At 41.4% G+C, this 19,145-nt stretch overlaps 1 protein-coding gene across 1 annotated transcript in view; it reads right to left on the bottom strand.

Moving 5' to 3' along the window:
• Window positions 1-18,900, bottom strand: part of SLC13A5 (solute carrier family 13 member 5) — a 123,322-nt gene extending 104,422 nt beyond the window's left edge. The window contains exons 1-2 of the mRNA XM_089683795.1: window positions 18,727-18,900; window positions 4,600-4,975 (exon numbers count right to left, since the gene is read on the bottom strand). Of these exons, the coding sequence (XP_089539921.1) occupies window positions 4,600-4,704 (105 nt within the window). The 5' untranslated portion in view covers window positions 4,705-4,975; window positions 18,727-18,900. The remainder of the gene's footprint in view (window positions 1-4,599; window positions 4,976-18,726) is intronic.
• Window positions 18,901-19,145: the final 245 nt, after the last annotated feature.

Raw genomic sequence — 19,145 nt, forward strand, 5'->3', positions numbered from 1 at the left:
AAATGACAAAGGCACTCAGATCAAGTTTGAATGCTCCCATAATCCCCTTCACACATGAAATGAGACCTAAAGTGGAAAAAAAGCCAAACTCTAACTATTCCTAACAATGTTCCCTACCCCTCCTCCTACCTATCCTGCCTAAACTGTAGAAAAAAAAATGTGTGTACTTACTTATTTTTAATCTACTCTGGTCCCCCAGCTCTGGATCCCCTATGATGTCAGTGAGCAACTGCAAAGAAAATGAGAGAGCACCTACAATGCTGGGCCATTGAAGCCCAGATCACAGCTCCCAAAATTCACAGCCGTTGTCATGTGCTAATGTACACAGAGCTGCAGAAGACCTGACTGGAGTAGATTGAAAATAGGTAAGTACACTGATCTTTTTTACATAGTTTAGGTAGGAAAATTGGGCAGGAAACATTTTCAAGAATAGTTATGGTTAGGGTTTTTTTTTCCACTTAAATATGACGGCTTGAACTTCAGCTGATTCCTGTTGAATTGTTGGAAATCAGAGCTGTGGGTGGCCCTGTAATTTTCACTGAAATATCGCAAGTCATAACGAGAAGTAACAGATAAATGCAGACAATACAATATTTATCAGTAAGGACATAGCTGCCAAGAAGACAGGACCATTCAGAAACAAGGCTGCACGTTTGTATATAGATACAACAGGAAGCCGGGGACATAAAGATGATCCTTGACCAGCTGAAAAGTTGTGCGGCAGCAGACAAAGCATTGTTCAAGTGATTACTAAATCTAGATAGATAAAGTGTTTCATATTGAGGTAAAAGCAAGAGAAGAGATGAAAACATCTCCGCAGCAGAGTTGTGAAAAGGAAGAAAGAAAAAGAAGGGAGGGGAGAATGGGGATGTTGAGGACACCCAAGCCCAGAGCCCCTAAGCTAAACCCCTCATCTTAGGTAGCAAAGGGTGAGTATACAGTATTCTATCCATTGGATTCATATAATAAGGAATTGCTTTTGCGTGTCCAATAGGATAACAATGAGCTTCTGTATATAAGTCACCAGTTTAAATTGGGAGTTAGGCCATCCATACATGGATTGAGATTTGTCTGGTTCAGCAGGGACCAGCTAAATTTTCATGTATGTATGGGCAGTGTGCTTGTACAGAAGTCAATCTACCAGTCAACTTCTATACAACCACCCTGCCAAATTTTTGCCACTATAGCCAGCAGTGCTGATCAGTGTAATTTGATGGTGCAGAAGTCTCTCAAATGTCAGAATATGTAGCAAGTAACTGAATAAACCTCTCAGTAATGCTATTACTAGGATGCAGCTAGAGAGGACTCTATTAATTTGTAGTGTGACTTCAGGAGACTGATACCAACAAGCTCACATTAAACTCGGAATGCAAGTGAGCAACATGTGTTTTCTGCACTCCCCTTTGATATGGTTTAGTCACACTTGGTTTATGCTATCTTTGTTCAGATTTGTGTTTGTTCTGACATTCACTTTGTTTGTTTAGTATCCTTTACGTTAGTAATGGTAATGCTCTAAGACAAATTGATGCACTTTTCCATGTGGCCTGTGCTGCCACTATAAAGAAAGAAATTATCTGTATTTATTTTTATTTATTTCAGGTACTTTTATAGCACCATCAATGTACACAGCGCTTTACATATATATTGTACATTTACATCAGTCCCTAACCCTCAAAGGGTGTACAATCCAAGGTCCCTAACTCACATTCATACATACACATACTAGGGCCAATTTAGACAGGAGCCAATTAACCTACCAGCATGTCTTTGGAGTCTGGGGGGAAACTGGAGTACCCAGAGGAAACTCACGCAGGCACAAGGAGAACATGCAAACTCCAAGCAGGTGCTGCCGTGGTTGGGATTTGAACCAATCACTCCAGTGCTGCCAGGCACTAGTGCTAACTACTTTAAACTTCAATTTCAAAATTGATCGAGACGGATGGAAATGATCAGCCGAACAATGACTGCATAAGAACAGTAGTTTATGTCTGGTGAGTCAGTAAGATTGTATTTCATTGCACAGTGCTGCTAATTTACCATGTGTTCAGACATTGGGAACTAGAGAAGAAAGGTGTACAGGGAGCATACAGTAGGATGGGAGCACAGGCAGGGCTTGATCATAGTGATGTTGTTCCTCCATAGTCCAATGATAGCCCAACAGTTGACAGTGCTTTTACTTTTAGATTCAGATAAGGGTTTTTGTTGTTGGCATAAGGGAGTTGGCACACAAATTCTGGCTTACAATGTCTTGGACGGGGACCTACTATCTAAAACACCCTAATTAATTGCAGTGGAGCCCAATGCGCTTTAAGAATGCAGGCCATACACTGCAAGATCTTTCGATTCCCCCATCCATGCTATATAGTACACATGGACAAATCTTTGGCTAATGTATTATGATAACTGGCATCCACGGCTATCAGACAATCTGAACAATGGCTTCATGCGATTGGATGCAGCTGATGTATGGCCATCAATTTTCTGCCTAGCTCCTTAGATTTTCAGATTGAAGGATGTCTGGTGGGAGGGCACTGATAGGCCAGGGCTCGAATTTTGGACAGTTCATCAGGGCAAATATGTATACAGCTTCTTCTGTCACACATTTTAGTCTATGGCGACAGGGTCGCTTTAATCTGAACCCCAGGTGAAATTTATAATACCATGGCTATAAATACTGTATTTTGATAAGTAATCACCATAATACTGGAGGTGATAATACTATTGTGCCAAAAAAGATAATTTGCTAAAGATGTTCACACCTATATATGAAAAACCACACCTATAAACAAGGAACCAAATTATCATTGCTGAAAAACCTGCACTGAAAGCAGATGATTTGGAGAGGTGACAGAAAACTGCAATTGGGAATTATAATATCACCATCCTTTCTCGACACATTTAACAAACCTGGATAAACAAAATTACTCAATTCTTGCAGTTAAGACTTTACATTTGTGTGCTTCAAGTGGATAATTTAGCTGATTGTGCTGAGTAGTGGTTTAATGAGGGCCATACATGGATCACAATTCAGTGGTTGGATCCATGTATGGGCTAGCTGATTGTCAGTCTATTTTCCCAAATGATTAGTGCCACCAGCTATAGTCAGCAAAACTGATCATTGTATTCTGCTGGCAAGGAAGGCTCCCTGTCAGCAGAATACAGCAGTACAGCAGAAGTAATATCCCCAACCAGACAGGCCATACATTATGCAATTTTCTTTACTACATCTTGGAGGTCACATGTGGCCCTTCGGTACTTGATGTGTAATCCTTTGAGATCCCAGTAGTGGGAATAGGAGCATTAGTTAGCAAAGGGGCAGTAATACGAGTCTTGAGTAACATATCCCCAGTATTTGTCTCCAGCAATGAATTTCCAGTTTCCACAACACCTGTAGTATGTCTACAGTCTAATCATCTCCTGTAACATTACATATTCTGAATGGTATAAGCAGCTCCTTGGTGATGTCGAGGGCTAGGGGTTAAGAGTGCAAGTATACAATCCAAACGCACATGTTCCTGCATTACAAATGTGTGTATAAGTGGGTGGTGCAACGACCGTCGGCTGGAACCAGAGTCACTAGCACACCGAGGATCACCAATATGGGTCCAAAAGTTTTAATGAACGATCACAGAGTTACAGCAAGGCAATGTTTCGGAGTCTCACAGGACCTGCATCACATGCCTGATGAACGGGTCCGGCGAGACTCCGAAACGTTGCCTTGCTGTAACTATTTGATTGTTCATTAAAACTTGTGGCCCCATATTGGTGATACTCAGTGTGCTGGTGACATTCTCCTGGGCTAGGGTTTAAGGCCCCCTATATCGCAAGTTGAAAAACTAGTCTATGGTATCTGGAACCCTTGTTTCAGAGCTCAGTGCTGTAAAAGACATAGGTCATCTGAAATTATTAATCAATAAAACGCTTTAGTGTAATGTGTATATGAACAATTAGACGAGATCAGAAAGGTAGGGTTCAAAAAGAGCAAGGCTGATAAGTTTGATGCCAAAAGATCTGCCTGTGAAGGCAAGATCTGACCACCAAACATGTCTGTTGGTCAAATGGGTCTTGACTCATAGGCTTGACTGGGTGAGTGAATGTGATTATACAATGGAAGGCAGACGTTTCCATTGCTGCACATCACAGAAGGGAAAAATAGTAACCAGATAAGGTTTCTCAACTTTTCCAATTGCCTGGAAGTGCCAGCTGCTGCCACCACACAGGTCAGATTGTTGGTTAATTCAGTCAACTTCTCAACATAACAATGGCAGTTTGTAACCATTTGTGTTAACTGCAGCTTACACAATCTACAATTGGTTAAAACCCCATACACAGTCAGCTACACTGAAAATACTGGCCTGTCAATGCATAATCAGTAACTATTCATGAACTTGTAGACCAGCAGGTTCATTCTGAAGCTGGCTCTGTAAGAAGGAATTCGAAGCATCACGGGACTTTCTGAATAGAGAAAGTTTTTTTCCCCTTGCTAAAATATTACATAAGTGTTGATATGTAAATCAAGATTACAATACAGAATACATGCAAAGAGCCAGCAAGTCAACAATGAATAAATAACCATTATATATATTCAGCTTACATTACCTTTGTACGGATGATGAGCGGTAAAGGTAGCAGCAACAAGGGAGTGAAAACCAGAATGAAAAACCTCTTGCAGTTCAGAAGTTGTCTCACACATGGTGCCATCATATGGAAGGCTCTCTATACAGCTGGAGTGACTTCAACAGATTCCTGCAAGGCTGAGATCCAGGCAAGCTCTGTCCTCACAGCACTCAATGGATAAGTGTGATCCTGCCAGGCTTCCTCTCATTGATATAGTGCTGAGGTAGATAGTGGGAGGTAATCAAGGTGTGTTTTGAAATTTCAAGCTGCATTTTGAGGCAAGGTCACAGTCCACCCTTAGTAGACAATCACATGGGAGGAGAAAGTCATCCTGTAGAGCTGTCAGCCAGCCTGTATCCTGACAAGAGATGAACAAGAAGGTTACATCCCAAGAATGTCATTAGCTGTGTGCATTTCCATTTCAAAGCAGCCTACTACTGAGCTGACTATCTTGCTGATTCTTTGGTCTGATTTTTAAGGCTAACCTCTTTCCTACTCTTAGCTTGAGTCAGAGAAGTTACTCACAGTTAAAGTTATGCTGGGAGCTGTCCAAACACATTAACACAGCAGTACAGAGCATGGCATTATATTCATTTAGGAGTGTACTTTACTGCTGTCTACTGGGGAATTTTGGAAATACACTTTTAGCAAGTTGGTAAAAACCTAAGATGAGTAAATCAATCAAATCGCACCTGCCATAAAAGTAAGATGGAGGCATCCATTGAGGTTAATTTTACAGACAAATAAAATTAGCACTTTGCAAGGGCATTTGCTCCAGAGCTTAGTAAATGAGGGGAATCTCTGCTGACTACTATCATTCAATCATATTCAAGCAAAATGCTGTTTTTTTTAAATTTTCCTTTGCATGTGATTAGGTATTTATTTCAAAATAAACTTCACCTCGTTATCGAAGTTCTGGAGCAAATACTCATGCAGAGTGTGACTACACTTGCAAAGTGCATAGTCTATTTGCCTTTAGTAAATCAAAGACATTGCTGGCCTTATTTTTTTCTTTTTTTTTTAAGGTAATAGGTACTTTTTTTTACTTCTTGCTGACCACGTAACACGTACTGTGTGTGCAGTGGTAAGAATATTGCATTTACAGCAACCTGAGGTTGTGTGCTGAGAGCATGTTCATAGCATACTGACTGAGCTGTCACCATCACAAGCTGGACCAATGAACACTGTAACTATGCAAAAAAAAGTCACACTCAAACTTCAGCTATGCATTCAGATTCAAGGTTGCAAGTAAATGAACAAGAAGACCATGTAATCCAGGACAGACACATCTCAGGATTCAAACGACTGAAAAGAGAAGTGTGGGATTGTTTTTTTCCCCTCAACTATACCTACCTAGGAGGATGCAGCATCAGTCTGAAGCTGCATCTGTCCCCCACTGATCGCTGAGTTTTCCCCGGAGCTCTGAGCAGAGTCAGCGTTGTCTGCTCTGCCCCTCCCAGTGCGTTCACTGGGGTACTGGTCTGTGAAGGGAGAGGGAGCTGCTGGCTCAGGCTCTCAGCGGATCACTGAGGGACTGAGCCAGGTGCAGCTCCAGATTCTGGGGCGGATCCCAACTTTAAAGTCAGGATCTTTCCCAAGCCTGGACTGGCTGAGTGACATCAGCCAACAGCAGGATTCAGCACTCTGTCAGCTGAAACCGGTCACAGGAGTGCAGAACGCACTGCAATCCTGTGATCCACAGAAGAAGTACTGCCAAAAGAGCTGTACTTCTCCTTTAATATGATTTGCAGTCTGGTATTCTCATCATTACTACTGCCAATAAGTTCAAACTTTTATTGCACATCATACTGAGAGAGCGTCACAGAAAAATAATCCACAAGAACAAAATGATTTTACAAAATGGTTTACTTGGTGTCTATTTTTGAAGTGTGAAATCTACCTAATTTCCTCTCATAAGCTGCACCCTATGCCAATTTCTCTATCTAAGGTTTTTCCATACCTTGGTGACAATTGTTATACAATGTCTCTGGGTCCTTCCACTAGTGCCCAGCTTCCCGTCCGATGTGCTGTGCAGGATTAAAGGCAAAATATTCCTTTACACTAAAAATAAACACACAACTAAACACTTTCATGAGAATAATTACATGAGAAAGTGTTGCAACATTTACAGATGTTAAAAAACCGATAACAAGTACCCATGAAAGTTAAAAATAGGAAGTAAGTCAGACCTCAATCCAGCAGAAATCTATATAGGAACACTGCTAAAGAGGTGAAATCTATGGCCTAAAACTGTACACATTAGATTTTTGGACATTTGTATGAATCGTACGAACATTCATACAAACATTCTTCGTATATTAGACGGCAAGAATGTAGTATTACAAAAATATTTCAACATTTTATTTGTTTTAACATTCAATTTTGAAGCAAACAGACTTTACAAAACCAAAACCACATACACTGTTAGAAATTTGTTAATTTGAGAACAATTTATGATCCTGCTCCTTCGAATTTTCTCGTCACTGCGGTTGAAAAACATTGATTTGGTTCTACTAACGATTAGAAAATCGAAGAAATGTTCTTAAAACAAACAATTTCAAATGAAAACCTACTGATTTAGTGTATGGCCAACTTAAGTGTGAACCATCACTCGAGGAATGGGGGAAATCAATAAAGATGTTACAACACTTTTTGGTGGTATGGTCCTTTTAAAACAATGCAACAGTTTTTACAGAGCTTTCTGACACGTTCACCAAACTCAGGTAATTCCTATTACTGCCACTTTTGGAATCTGTCACTAAAGCTGCAACATATTCTAAAAGGATTAACTTCAGTTCATAGACAAGAAAACTGGTGGTAATTAAGACCAACTCTGAGTTGGCATATAGAGAGACTCAGAGTGGGGCATTCTAGGCTGGAAAGCTGTCATGAATGTGACAGCTAGCTGTATAAGACTCTCTGTTTGCTATGAAGTCAGAGGCCACCAGCAAATGATTCACCCCTGGCCCCATTTGGCTGCTGGCTGGCAGACACCACAGCCAGAGGTGGGAATGCTGGTGACATAAATGACAACTGTAAAGGGTCTGAGCATGCACTGAGGACAGATCTTAGCAGGGCTACCCAAGGGGTGGACCACTTGCCTGTTCTAACCCCAAAGCCCAGTGCAGACTGGTCCTGTTTATTCTGACGTGTGTGGATAGCAGGTTCCAACCCCATTTAGCCATCCCCCTGGTTCATTATAGTACTGACCCCTCAATTCAGTCAAGAGTACATCGCAAGGTTTTGTATTTCCTATGTGGATACAGGCTAATGTTTCCAAAATCCAGCCAAGCATCTGCTGCCCATAGAGCACACACAGTTCTTGATTGCTGTAATTATCTGGTATTTTGCATATATAGGCCAACAGTAATAAATGGTGACAGTTCTTGTAGGCACTGATTATATGGCAATACAATTGTAATTTCACAGTATTACTAGACTTGGGACCTGTAGGATGGCTTCTGCTGGAGAGGTGGTGGTTGTCAGTGCACTGGGTTGTGCTGTATGGCTCACTCACTCCAGGCAAATAGAAACATTGAGAAGTGACAGCAGAAAAAGACCAAATGGTCCAAAGAGTCCATCCATTTTTTTTTTACTTTCATTTTGTCTGAGAATAGATTTATGCTAGTCCAAAGCATGCTTGAAGCTATTTACTGTTGACTGGCTCACTACCTCTGCTGGAAGTTTATTCCAAGCATCAACTACTCTTTCAGTAAAATAATACTTTCTGAGATAAGTTTTGAAGTTTCCTCCAGTTACTTTAAAGTCGTGTTCCTGTGTTCTTGATTTTGGTTTCCTGTTGAAAATACTGCCTTCCTGAACCTCATTCACTCCCTTGATGTATTTAAAGGTTTCAATCATGTCCCCCCTTTCCCTTTTTTTCTCCAGACTTTACATATTAAGTTCCTGAAGTCGCTCTTGATATGTTTTATCCCCCAGACCTTTCACCATTTTTGTTACCCGTCTCTGGACTCATTCTATCTTATCAATACCTTTTTGTAAGTGAGGTCTCCAGAACCGGACACAGTATTCTAAATGAGGTCTAACTTAAGATCTTTATAGGGGAATCAGGACCTCCTTCCTCCTGCTGGTGACCCCTCTAGTTATTCATCCTAGAATTCTATTTGTTTTCCCCACTGCCTAGCCACACTGTTTGCTCATTTTACAATCAATGTGGCCAGGCAGTGGGGAAAGCAAATAGAATTCTAGGATGCAAAAGACCCTATATATATATATATATAAGGTTACCAGTCAAGAAGGCCACCTGAGGTCTCCAAATTTGCACCGTCCAATTAGTCAGCTGGTTTCTCTGAGACCCTGATGGAGTCCACAAGGGAACAATTCCTCTAACAGACTCCACACCATCTGTAATAATAGCACAGTGCCACCTTCTGGATGGATGGGGAACCAGCACTTGCCTACAGTCTGAGTGCTGGATCGGTTATAAATCTTTTAGTGGGAAATTAGCTGGCCAATGAGTGTAACCTTTAACCTGTATATATTTATCCTGTCACTGGGTGGCATTAGCAGCTACCTCAAAAGTAAAATCCTCTAGATCATTTTTAGTGTCTCTTTTGTTTCTTATGACCTGCTCCCACGCAGGTGGGGTAATGTCGCACAATTTGTGGGTAGACAATGGTTGGTAAGCTGTAATTTGGGTAGTTTAAGATATTGCTGATTGAGTTCTCAAGACTAAACATGTTGTTCTATTTATGGTCAACAATTGTTCTGTTTGGTAATAAAGGTTACCGTTTATTTTATAGTCAAAATGTATTTGCTGTGGCCTAAAGCTTTCCTGGAATCTTTCTCATATATTTAAATTTTCCCTCTATTCCTGTTCCATTGACAATTTAAATTTTTAGACTTTGGTGTATGGAATGATGAAACCCCATCCCATTGGGGAAAATTCTCTTCTCTTGCTGTTTTGAGATACAAAGTATTAAGAGCTCTCTTTAACATATGAAATCTTCCCTCACTGTAACAAATGTCCTCCTTGGAAGATCACTCCTCTATTCCTGTTCCAGTGACAACTTAAAATTCTAGATTATCCCATTTTCATTCCCAGTGCCAATGGTCACCAGCACAAATAGAGAGCATTAAGCACACCGGTGGGGACAGAGACTGCAATAAAACCTTGCTTACTCTATCTTAAACAGAAAAAAAGGAGAATTTGGCTTTAAATACTCTTTAACTACTTACTATTGCTGTACAGAATAACAGAGTGGTGGACATTTCTTTATGTGTGCCCATGAAAGCTTAGATCACAGACACAATGCACAGAACTGATCTGAGTGGCTCTGTACCATGTGATTGGTGTGATTGGTTATCATAGTGTTTACATCTGAGAACCTGTCCCTTACTCTTACATTTAAGGAAAAAGAGAAAGTGAGAATTTATCAATGAAAGGGGGTGAATGAATGTATTAACAGAAGATTTGCAGTTAGGGGTTTTAACTCACTGTTGGAGTGCTTTTTAAATTTCACGCCCCTCCTCTCCTGTAAATCTCATCTCCATTCTTTCTCTAAGTGATCTGTATATTAACAACTTCAATAATGGACGCTTTTACCCCCTTCCTGCCCAGGCCAACTTTCCGGTTTCAGCGCTCTCGCACTTTGAATGACAATTGCGCGGTCATGCAACACTATACCCAAACTAAAATGTTATCATTTTGTTCACACAACTAGAGCTTTCTTTTGGTGGTATTTAATCACCACTGAGGTTTTTATTTTTTGCTAAAATAACAAAAAAGACTGAAAACATGTTTTTTTTTGTTTCTGTCATAAAAGTTTGCAAATAAAAAATTGTTCTTCATAAATTTAGGCCAAGATGCATTCTGCTACATTTCTTTGGTGAAAATAACCCAAATCAGTATTTATTATTTAATCTGTAGGAAAGTATGGGATATACCTGAAAATCGATCAATCCTGAAGTACTTACAGCCAATCTAATTTCTTGAGGTCCAAGAATGTCAGAACAGTACAGATATCCCCCAAATGACCCGTTTTTGCAAAGTAGACAGTCTGGCGCATTTCATAAGAGGCATGGTGAATTTTTTGAAGTTGTAATTTTTTTGTCATAATTTTTGAAAAATGAAGAAATTAAATAAATTATTTTCACTATTTTTTTTACATACTGTCAGCAGTGCAGTACAGCATCATCATACAACTGGTGTGGCAGTGATCAGGGACACTGACTGGTGACAGTACAAAACAAAAAAAAATGATAATTATTTTTCAATTATTTTAATTTTTTTCTTTTTTATTACATTTTGTTCTTTTTTTAAGATTTTTTTTCATATTAAACTATGACCAAAGTACTATAATGTTACCATAGTAACATTGTACTACTTTGGGGAAGTGCTTAGTGGTTTTTTTTCACAATTTGATTGCTTATATCATTAATTTCTTTGCTATAAGCAAGAATTTAACTGAATAAAATCGATACATTTAGGTTTTTTTTGTGGTTAGCTGTGATTGGCCATGGCTAATCACATGACACAGATGAGCTGTGATTGTCCCAGCCTGTGCATGTGATTACTGTGACCATTCACAGCTAGATACACTTGTATACAAAGGATGGCATGAAAGGAAGCCATCCATTGTATACAACTGTCATGTGGCTTGCTGTTATTGGTCACAGCAGGTCACATGGAACTTGCAACAGGGCCGTTACACAGATCTGTCATCGCCTGTGTCTGAGGTACACAGCCGGTGACAGATCTCACCACAGTGTGGCCCTGCAGGCACACGCAAAGCGCTATCTGGGAAGGACGTCATATGATGCCCTCCCGGAGGGACAAGAGGCTCGCCCGGCTGTCATTTTACTATAGGCCAGGTGGGAAGTGGTTAACTTCTTCACCTCCATTATCCTGCACATTAATTTCTTATCTCTATCTTCCCACTGTATGTGACCTGTACATTAACCCCTCCACACCCTCCTCACTCTGTGTATGATCTGTACATTTAATCACTGAATGTATTTAATTATGATCCTCTGGGTCAATTGTAGTTATAGGATTGTGCATATTGAGGTTTTCTGTTTTTTCTTCTTTTTCATTTTCCAACTTTAAAAATAGTTGTATGCTACACTTTAACCACTTGCCCTCCAGAGGATTTACCCCCCATCCTGACCAGGCCATTTTTTGCTGTTCGGCACTGAGCTATTTCAACTGGTAATTGCGTGATCGTGCAATGCTGTACCAAAATTAAATTTATGTTTTTTCACACAAAAAGATCGGTGTGGGGGGAGGGAGGTGATCAGGGAATTTTTATTTTTTTTGCACTTTGCATTGCAAGAGAAATAAAGATAATTTCTCCTGCAATGCAAAGCTTGCTGTCAGAACCGAACTCATTAAGTTAAGTTTTGACAGCTCAAGATAGTGATCTGTGATTGGCTGTAGCTGGTCACATGGTATGGGGTGCTGTGATTGGCCCCATGTATCATGGAACAGCTGTGGGCTAATCATAGCTCACTAGGAAGAGAAGCAGAGATGTTATGAATGAGATTGATTCATAACAGCTTTGCTTAAATAGTGATCATGCGATCATCAGGTCCCCTTCAACGGGATCTTCATTCCTCTGTGTCCGCTCGACACAGCAGTCACGAGGGGGAGCGCTGCACGCCCCCTGTGTTAGTACAGCCAGAGCGACGTACGGGTACGTCACTTTGCCTGTAGCTGCAGCTGTGCTGCAGTACATTGCGGGTGGCCGGTCGGGAAGCGGTTAAGCTTAGACCATACCCTTCTGGTTCTGAAGCATAGTGGATTAACCTATTACATGGTTGCAGGGGGACCTCCAGTCTTGGGCTACGTTCACACTAGCTTTGTCAGCAGGCGTCAGACAGGCGTTTGTAAAGCGTTTTAGTGCTGTTCACACTGAAGTGTTAGCGATGCGTTGCGTCGCGGCAAAACTGATGCCTCATGTCGAGTCAGGAGGAGTTGAAGCCTCCCATTCAAGTCTATGGTGATGCTCCTCAAACACCTAGCAGAAGTTTGCTTGGCCTTTGCGAGGCATTTGCAGAGCGTTAATACCATTAAACTTCATTATAGGCGTTTGTGGTGTGTTTCTAACGCTTGGCAAACGCCTATCAAACACCTCAAAAATGTGCACAGGGCGCTTGGAGAGCGCATGAGGGGCGTTAAAAACGCTTCCAAAACGCCTGTCTAGCGCCTGTCAAACGCTATAGGGGCGTTTGGCAAGAGTTAGAAATAAAGTCAAGTGTGAACGAGCCCTTGGGCTTTTAGTCTCCTCACAGATGACCAAGCCAAGGGTCAGTCGAAGCATTTTTCAAGGCCCTGGATTTACTCTATGATGAGTGTCCACTCAGCAGAGATTAACCTACGTTAGGATAAACACACTGCTAAACAACACTGGTCTGATTTCTGGGCACCTAACCTAAGGGTGGAATGATCCAGTTCTAACAAGCCAGTTCAGGTTAGGATTATCAGGCTCCAATAAAGACTCCATAGTACACTACCCTGAACCAAAGTCGTTGAAGGAAATCATGCAAGCCACCATCCATATAGACAGGTGTTTACAGCAAAGGCGCACAGAGAGGTTTGTTTCTTTGCCTTGTAGTATGCTATCCACTTCTTCATCAGACCTTCCTGAGTTCCTCTCTACCTCTGCAGGATGAGGAGCCCATGCACATTGGCACTACTCATCTATCTTCTGGAGAAAAGGCTAGAAGGAGATCCCAGGAATTCTGCTTACACTGTGGCGACCATGGCCATTTTGTCGCCAGCTGCACCAATAAGCCTGGAAATGCCAAGAGTCTAGTGAGCTTGGGGTCTACTTCTCTAGACTGTATGGTGCCCTTTTCTAGACTATATGGTGCCAGTTTCCCCCTTGACAAACTATTTGTTCCTGTGCAACTTAGTTCTGCCACATTTTCTCATCACCTTTTAACTTTCATAGATTCTGGTGCTGCTAGCAATTCCATTGATAGTGACCTAGCACACCGTCTACAGATTCCCTTGACTAATGTGCACAAGCACTTTTCAGAATTAGCTGTTCTAAACTCTCCCTTGACTATGGGCCTGGTCACCTTGTGCACTGTACCTATTACTCTGACTACTGGGGAATTTCACAAGGAGACAATCAGCTTCTACTTGGTAACATTTTCTGCTTATCCCCTTATCTTGGGTTATCCTTGGCACAAACTTCATACCCTGCACATAAGTTGGGCTACAGGGGAGATTAGGTCCTGGTGTGAGATGGGGAAACAGCTTTCATTGTTTGAACACTGATTGAAGTAAATTAAAAACGTTCTGACTGACATTCTGCAGTTTAGCCACAAGATGTCACTGTTTTTTCTAGCACAGCCTCAGACTGCATACAGATTTCTATATTCATGAAGGGGTGGGGTTTTACACTTGGAGAGTGAACAGGAAAAGGAGAGGAGAGCAGCCATGCTTGAGAGAGAGATGTGTGATCTGAGAACCCAATGCTATCCAGATGTGAGGACAGCCCTCCGTGATCGGAAATTCAGTTGAGTGAAGCTGATGGTGTTTAAGACACTAACCCTGTTCAAAGAAAGAAAGATTGCTGCCAGGAAGCTGATGGGAAGCTGAGGAACTAAGCAATATATATACTGTGATATCACATGCTTAGTGGAGAGACATTTGTTCTGTTCAGAGTCACCAGCGGGTGAAAAGCAGACCCGGGTCTGCAAGATCATGCATGCACCTCATTTCAGTGTTGGCGCCTATAGGACTGAGACAGGCCTATAGTTAGGGTCTCTGTTTGTGTCAGGCCACAAGTGTTGTTACTGATCATTGGAAGGATTCCACAACTTAAAGTGACATTTCACATTGGAGAGCTGATAAAATCCTACAAACTCAAGCCAGACTGGCGTTTTTCTCAGAAGGAATACTCAGGCACGTGCTACAGGACCAGTTATGGGAGGGGGAATACTGTAGATTTGTGTAAGATTGTAAGCTGTTGTGCTGCACCGCAGGCTAGCCCATACCATACACCCATACACCGATTCTTGTTTTTTTAGGGTAATAACAGGCAAGGTGTTGCAGCTTAGTTGTGCCTGCCAGTAGGTAAATTACTACACTTTCTACCTTCATCCATCAGAAGGCGCAGTGCTGTGCAGCACAAGGGTCTCAGCCCTTGGGCTGGGTGTATGTAAATTTATTGTATATTCCAGCATTTGTGGTTTTGTTTATTTGCCACATCTAAGTAAACTTCTGTTGTGACAAAAGCTGGTGTTGGGGTTGCTTTCCTCGTTCGTGACTACACTGTATCCTGGGGAGCCCACCCCGGTACACGGCTTACACTGGTTCCAGACCTGCCTCCAGAACTACATTAAAATCAATGACCAGTTGCCTATTTGTAACTCTTTTGTGGCCAATACCAGTTGCTTGCCTTTATTACTGTCCTATTTGGATCTTGATCATAACATCTTTGCAAAATTTTACTCTGCTTCACTTAACAATTTGCTTTTATATGACTCTGTTGTGGCAGAAGACATTGACAAGTTTATTGAATCCTTTACAAGCCAATTGTCACAGTCCGAATCTTTTCCTCCTAGAGGCCGCACTACCCACTATATCGCAGCTTTGAGCCCTGTTTGGAAACTTTCTCTAAGTTTAACAATATCTTACTTCCAGCACAAGTAATGGGGACTGTTTCCTCTAACCCTTTGAGCTCTGTTTTAAAAGCTCAGTCTTGTGTTCTGCCCATTCTACCCCATGAAATCTGTTTATTCCCCTCTACCTTAGGCTTAAAGTACTTTCAGAAGCACATGACACTAAGACGGCCGGGCACCCAGGGATTGCAAAAATATTTTCTTTGGGCTTTGGTGGCCCTCTCTCCATAAGGACTCCTGTCCTTATGTAAAAGCTTGCAAAACCTGTTCTCACTCTTAGTCCTCAAAAGTCAAGCCCTCTGGATTACTCCTATCTTTGCCTGTCCCTAAAAGCCTTTGGATGCACATCCAGGCCAACTTGTCCTCAAGTTCAGCTGTCTCTACACTACACCAGCCAATGCAATCCAGTCTGTCTCTACATCTGCTGATTAGCTCTAGTCTGTGTCTTTTCCAGTTTTCTGGTCCAGCCCAGTTGAGCCTTCTGCTTTTTCATATTTGGGACTTTCAGTAACCTGGCCTCAACCTACTGCATCTACATCTCCTCAAACTTGTCTAAGAATTTTCATCCATCCTTTCCATAGACTGCCTCATTTGGCCAGATGGAGCCCTCAACTCCTCATTCTGCTATTTCTTTAATCAAACTGAGCAACCCATAACCACTTTACTCTATTAAAGTTTAATCCCTTAATAAAACAAAAAAAAACAAGTCCATGGATTGTTTACTGAGTCTGAAGGTGGAAAATGCGTGTTGCCTGGCTGCGCAAAGCTTAGAGGGACCCAATCAAATCCAGCAGCCCTTTTGAGGGTAGTGCTACATAAGTTTTGGCAATAAAACCTGGAAGTTGATTGGTTTCTATGCAGAGCTGCACTAGATTTTGCACTCTAGTGTTAGTAAATAACCCCCAAAGTGTCAGCATTAAAATCACGAGTAAAAAGAGTACCTCTTGCTTGCTGTATCATTGTACAGTTTTTTTCTATATAGATTTTACAACCCTAGATAACACAATATGTGAAACATCATCCAGCAAGATGAAAATTGCAGATATACAGTTGTGTCCAAAATTATTCAACCCCCAATGCTGTAAAGGGGTTTAGGGACTATAGTGTACATTTGGAATTGTATTCAGAATCAAATCCTACAAGGACGTTGTAACTACCCAAATGCAACTAAAATGACATCAATTGTTTATGTAATACAGTAGTAAATGGTTCTTATGTGGTTTCTTCATTGCCACAATTATTCAACCCCTTAAAGACTACCACTCTGAAGAACAGAGGTTCATACAGGTGCTTTCCATCAGGTATTGAAAACACCTGTGGATGTCACCGAGCAGCAATCAAGCATAATAAGCACCAATTAGGCAGCTTTAAAATGACTGTGATACTCAGCTCCTTCTAGACATTTACTGGTGTGGTTACAAACATGGTGAAGGCAAGAGAATGGTCCAGGAAGACAAGAGAAGAGGTGATTTCTCTTCACAGGAAGGGCAATGGCTATAAGAAGATTGCAAAGATGTTAAACATACCAAGAGACACCTTAGGAAGCATCATTCGCAAATTCAAGGCAAAGGGCACTGTTGAAACGCTACCTGGTCGTGGCAGAAAGAAGATGCTGACTTCGACTGCTGTGCGCTACCTGAAGCGTAGAGTGGAGAGAAGTCCCCGTGTGACTGCTGAGGAACTGAGAAAAGATTTGTCAGATGTGGGTACAGAAGTTTCAGCCCAGACAATAAGACGCACACTGCGTAATGAAGGCCTCCGTGCCAGAACTCCCAGGCGTACCCCCTTGCTGTCTCCAAAGAATAAGAAGAGTCGACTGCAGTATGCCAAAAGCCATGTGGACAAACCACAAAAGTTGTGGGATAGTGTTCTGTGGACTGATGAAACAAAATTAGAACTGTTTGGGCCCATGGATCAACGCTATGTTTGGAGGAGGAAGAACAAGGCCTATGATGAAAAGAACACCTTGCCTACTGTGAAGCATGGTGGAGGGTCAATCATGCTTTGGGGCTGTTTTGCTTCTGCAGGTACAGGGAAGCTTCAGCGTGTGCAAGGTACCATGAATTCTCTTCAGTACCAGGAGATATTGGATGGAAACGTGATGCAGTCCGTCACACACCTGAGGCTTGGGAGACGTTGGACCTTTCAACAGGACAATGATCCCAAGCATACCTCCAAGTCCACTAGAGCATGGTTGCAGAGGAAAGGCTGGAACATTTTGGAGTGGCCATCGCAGTCACCAGACTTAAATCCGATTGAGAACCTCTGGTGGGACTTAAAGAAAGCAGTTGCAGTGCGCAAGCCTAAGAATGTGACTGAACTGGAGGCCTTTGCCCATGAAGAATGGGCGAAGATACCCGTAGATCGCTGCAAGACACTTGTGTCAAGCTATGCTTCACGTTTAAAAGCTGTTATAACTGTAAAAGGATGCTGTACTAAGTACTAAGATTGAATGTCACTTGGGGGTTGAATAAAACTGATAATGCTGTGAGCACAGAAAAGACATTTGTGGTTATTTCATTATAACTGTTATGTTATATTTGTCTGACCTACAAGTGCCTCTTTAATGTAAATGTAAGCAAGATGACTGAATGATCAAAAGCAATGTCAAACTGGCCAAAACACTCAATTTCAGTGGGGGTTGAATAATTTTGGACACAACTGTAGCTGAAAACAACAATTTCATGCAGAAGACATCTGTTAGGGAATATTAAAGACAAGTTAAAAAACCCAACTGCTATTGTTCTCCACTGAGATAAATGGCACCAGTAGTGTCTGCCTAATCTCCTGCCCACCCAGCTCTGCACTTCAATATAGTTGCAAAGATCATCTGAGTATACCAAGCACTCTGCATCACGCACAAGTTTTGTTACCTGAGTGCAGTTCCAATGCGTTTGCAAATCTCACCCTCTGAAGTGCTTGGGCAGCTATAGAGACCATTAATTCAACAATGTTAAGAGTACCTCTGTAAAAGTAAAAGGCTTAAATCCAGAGCTACAGGAATTTAGACTTTAGCTCAGGAGGTACTTTTGCCCGCTATAGTAAATAAAAAAATATGGTTTACGTTTTTGCAGCCCACAACAAGATTTCAAAGACATATTTCTATTGCTTAAAATACTTAAGAGGGGGGAAAATAAATAAATAAAAAATAAATAAATAAATATATATATTTACATACACACACACACACAAACTCATCACACTTGTAATAAACAGAAATGTATAGCTTTTTTTCAGTAGCTCAAAGAGCATTGTACAAAGTGCAATAACCAACAGCAACCAATCCACAGATCTAATCTAATTAGATCTGATCTAATTGGGGTTCGATGAGGTCCAATTGGTTGCTGTGGGTTGCTACCCTTTTCTTGGAATACTTGCTTGGTATAATTATGGTAAAAGCCCAGTCAATTTTGCAGGTAGCCTCAATAAACTGACATACAGCTTGGGTACTTGACATGCAATTGCTGTACATTAATGTTTAGAACCAGTGACCTAAGAATTGCATAAACTCACCGTTAGTGAACGAGTGAAGAGCTTGGTGATGCCTCTGATATATTAGGGTTGCACTAGGTGCCTCTCACTTCCTTCCTTTTTTGTCCTTCTTGTGTACTTGGACAGATTTTTAATGCCTTCCCCCGACACATTTCCGAGAAAGGCTCCAGAGATCTGGTTGCTTTGTTAAGTTCCACTTCATTCCCTTCTACATGAAAGCTCTTATTATGAGCTGCTTTCAATGGTCTGAAGGAAATCTAAAGGGGTGGAATGTGTGTGATTCACAATATCTGTACTGGTTGTTAACTGTCTTGGACCTCTGATAGAGTTAACTTTTATGAACACAGCAAGGCTTTTGTAGAGCAGAACATCCCTACGTGTCTTGGCATCCAAGTTGGTGAGTAGAATTGTTGCACGTCCTAGGGAGAGAAGGACTGTCC

Source organism: Staurois parvus, unplaced genomic scaffold (genome assembly GCF_062004578.1).
Source record: "Staurois parvus isolate SC_StPar_1 unplaced genomic scaffold, SC_StPar_1.0 ptg000321l, whole genome shotgun sequence".
Taxonomy (NCBI): Eukaryota; Metazoa; Chordata; class Amphibia; order Anura; family Ranidae; genus Staurois; species Staurois parvus.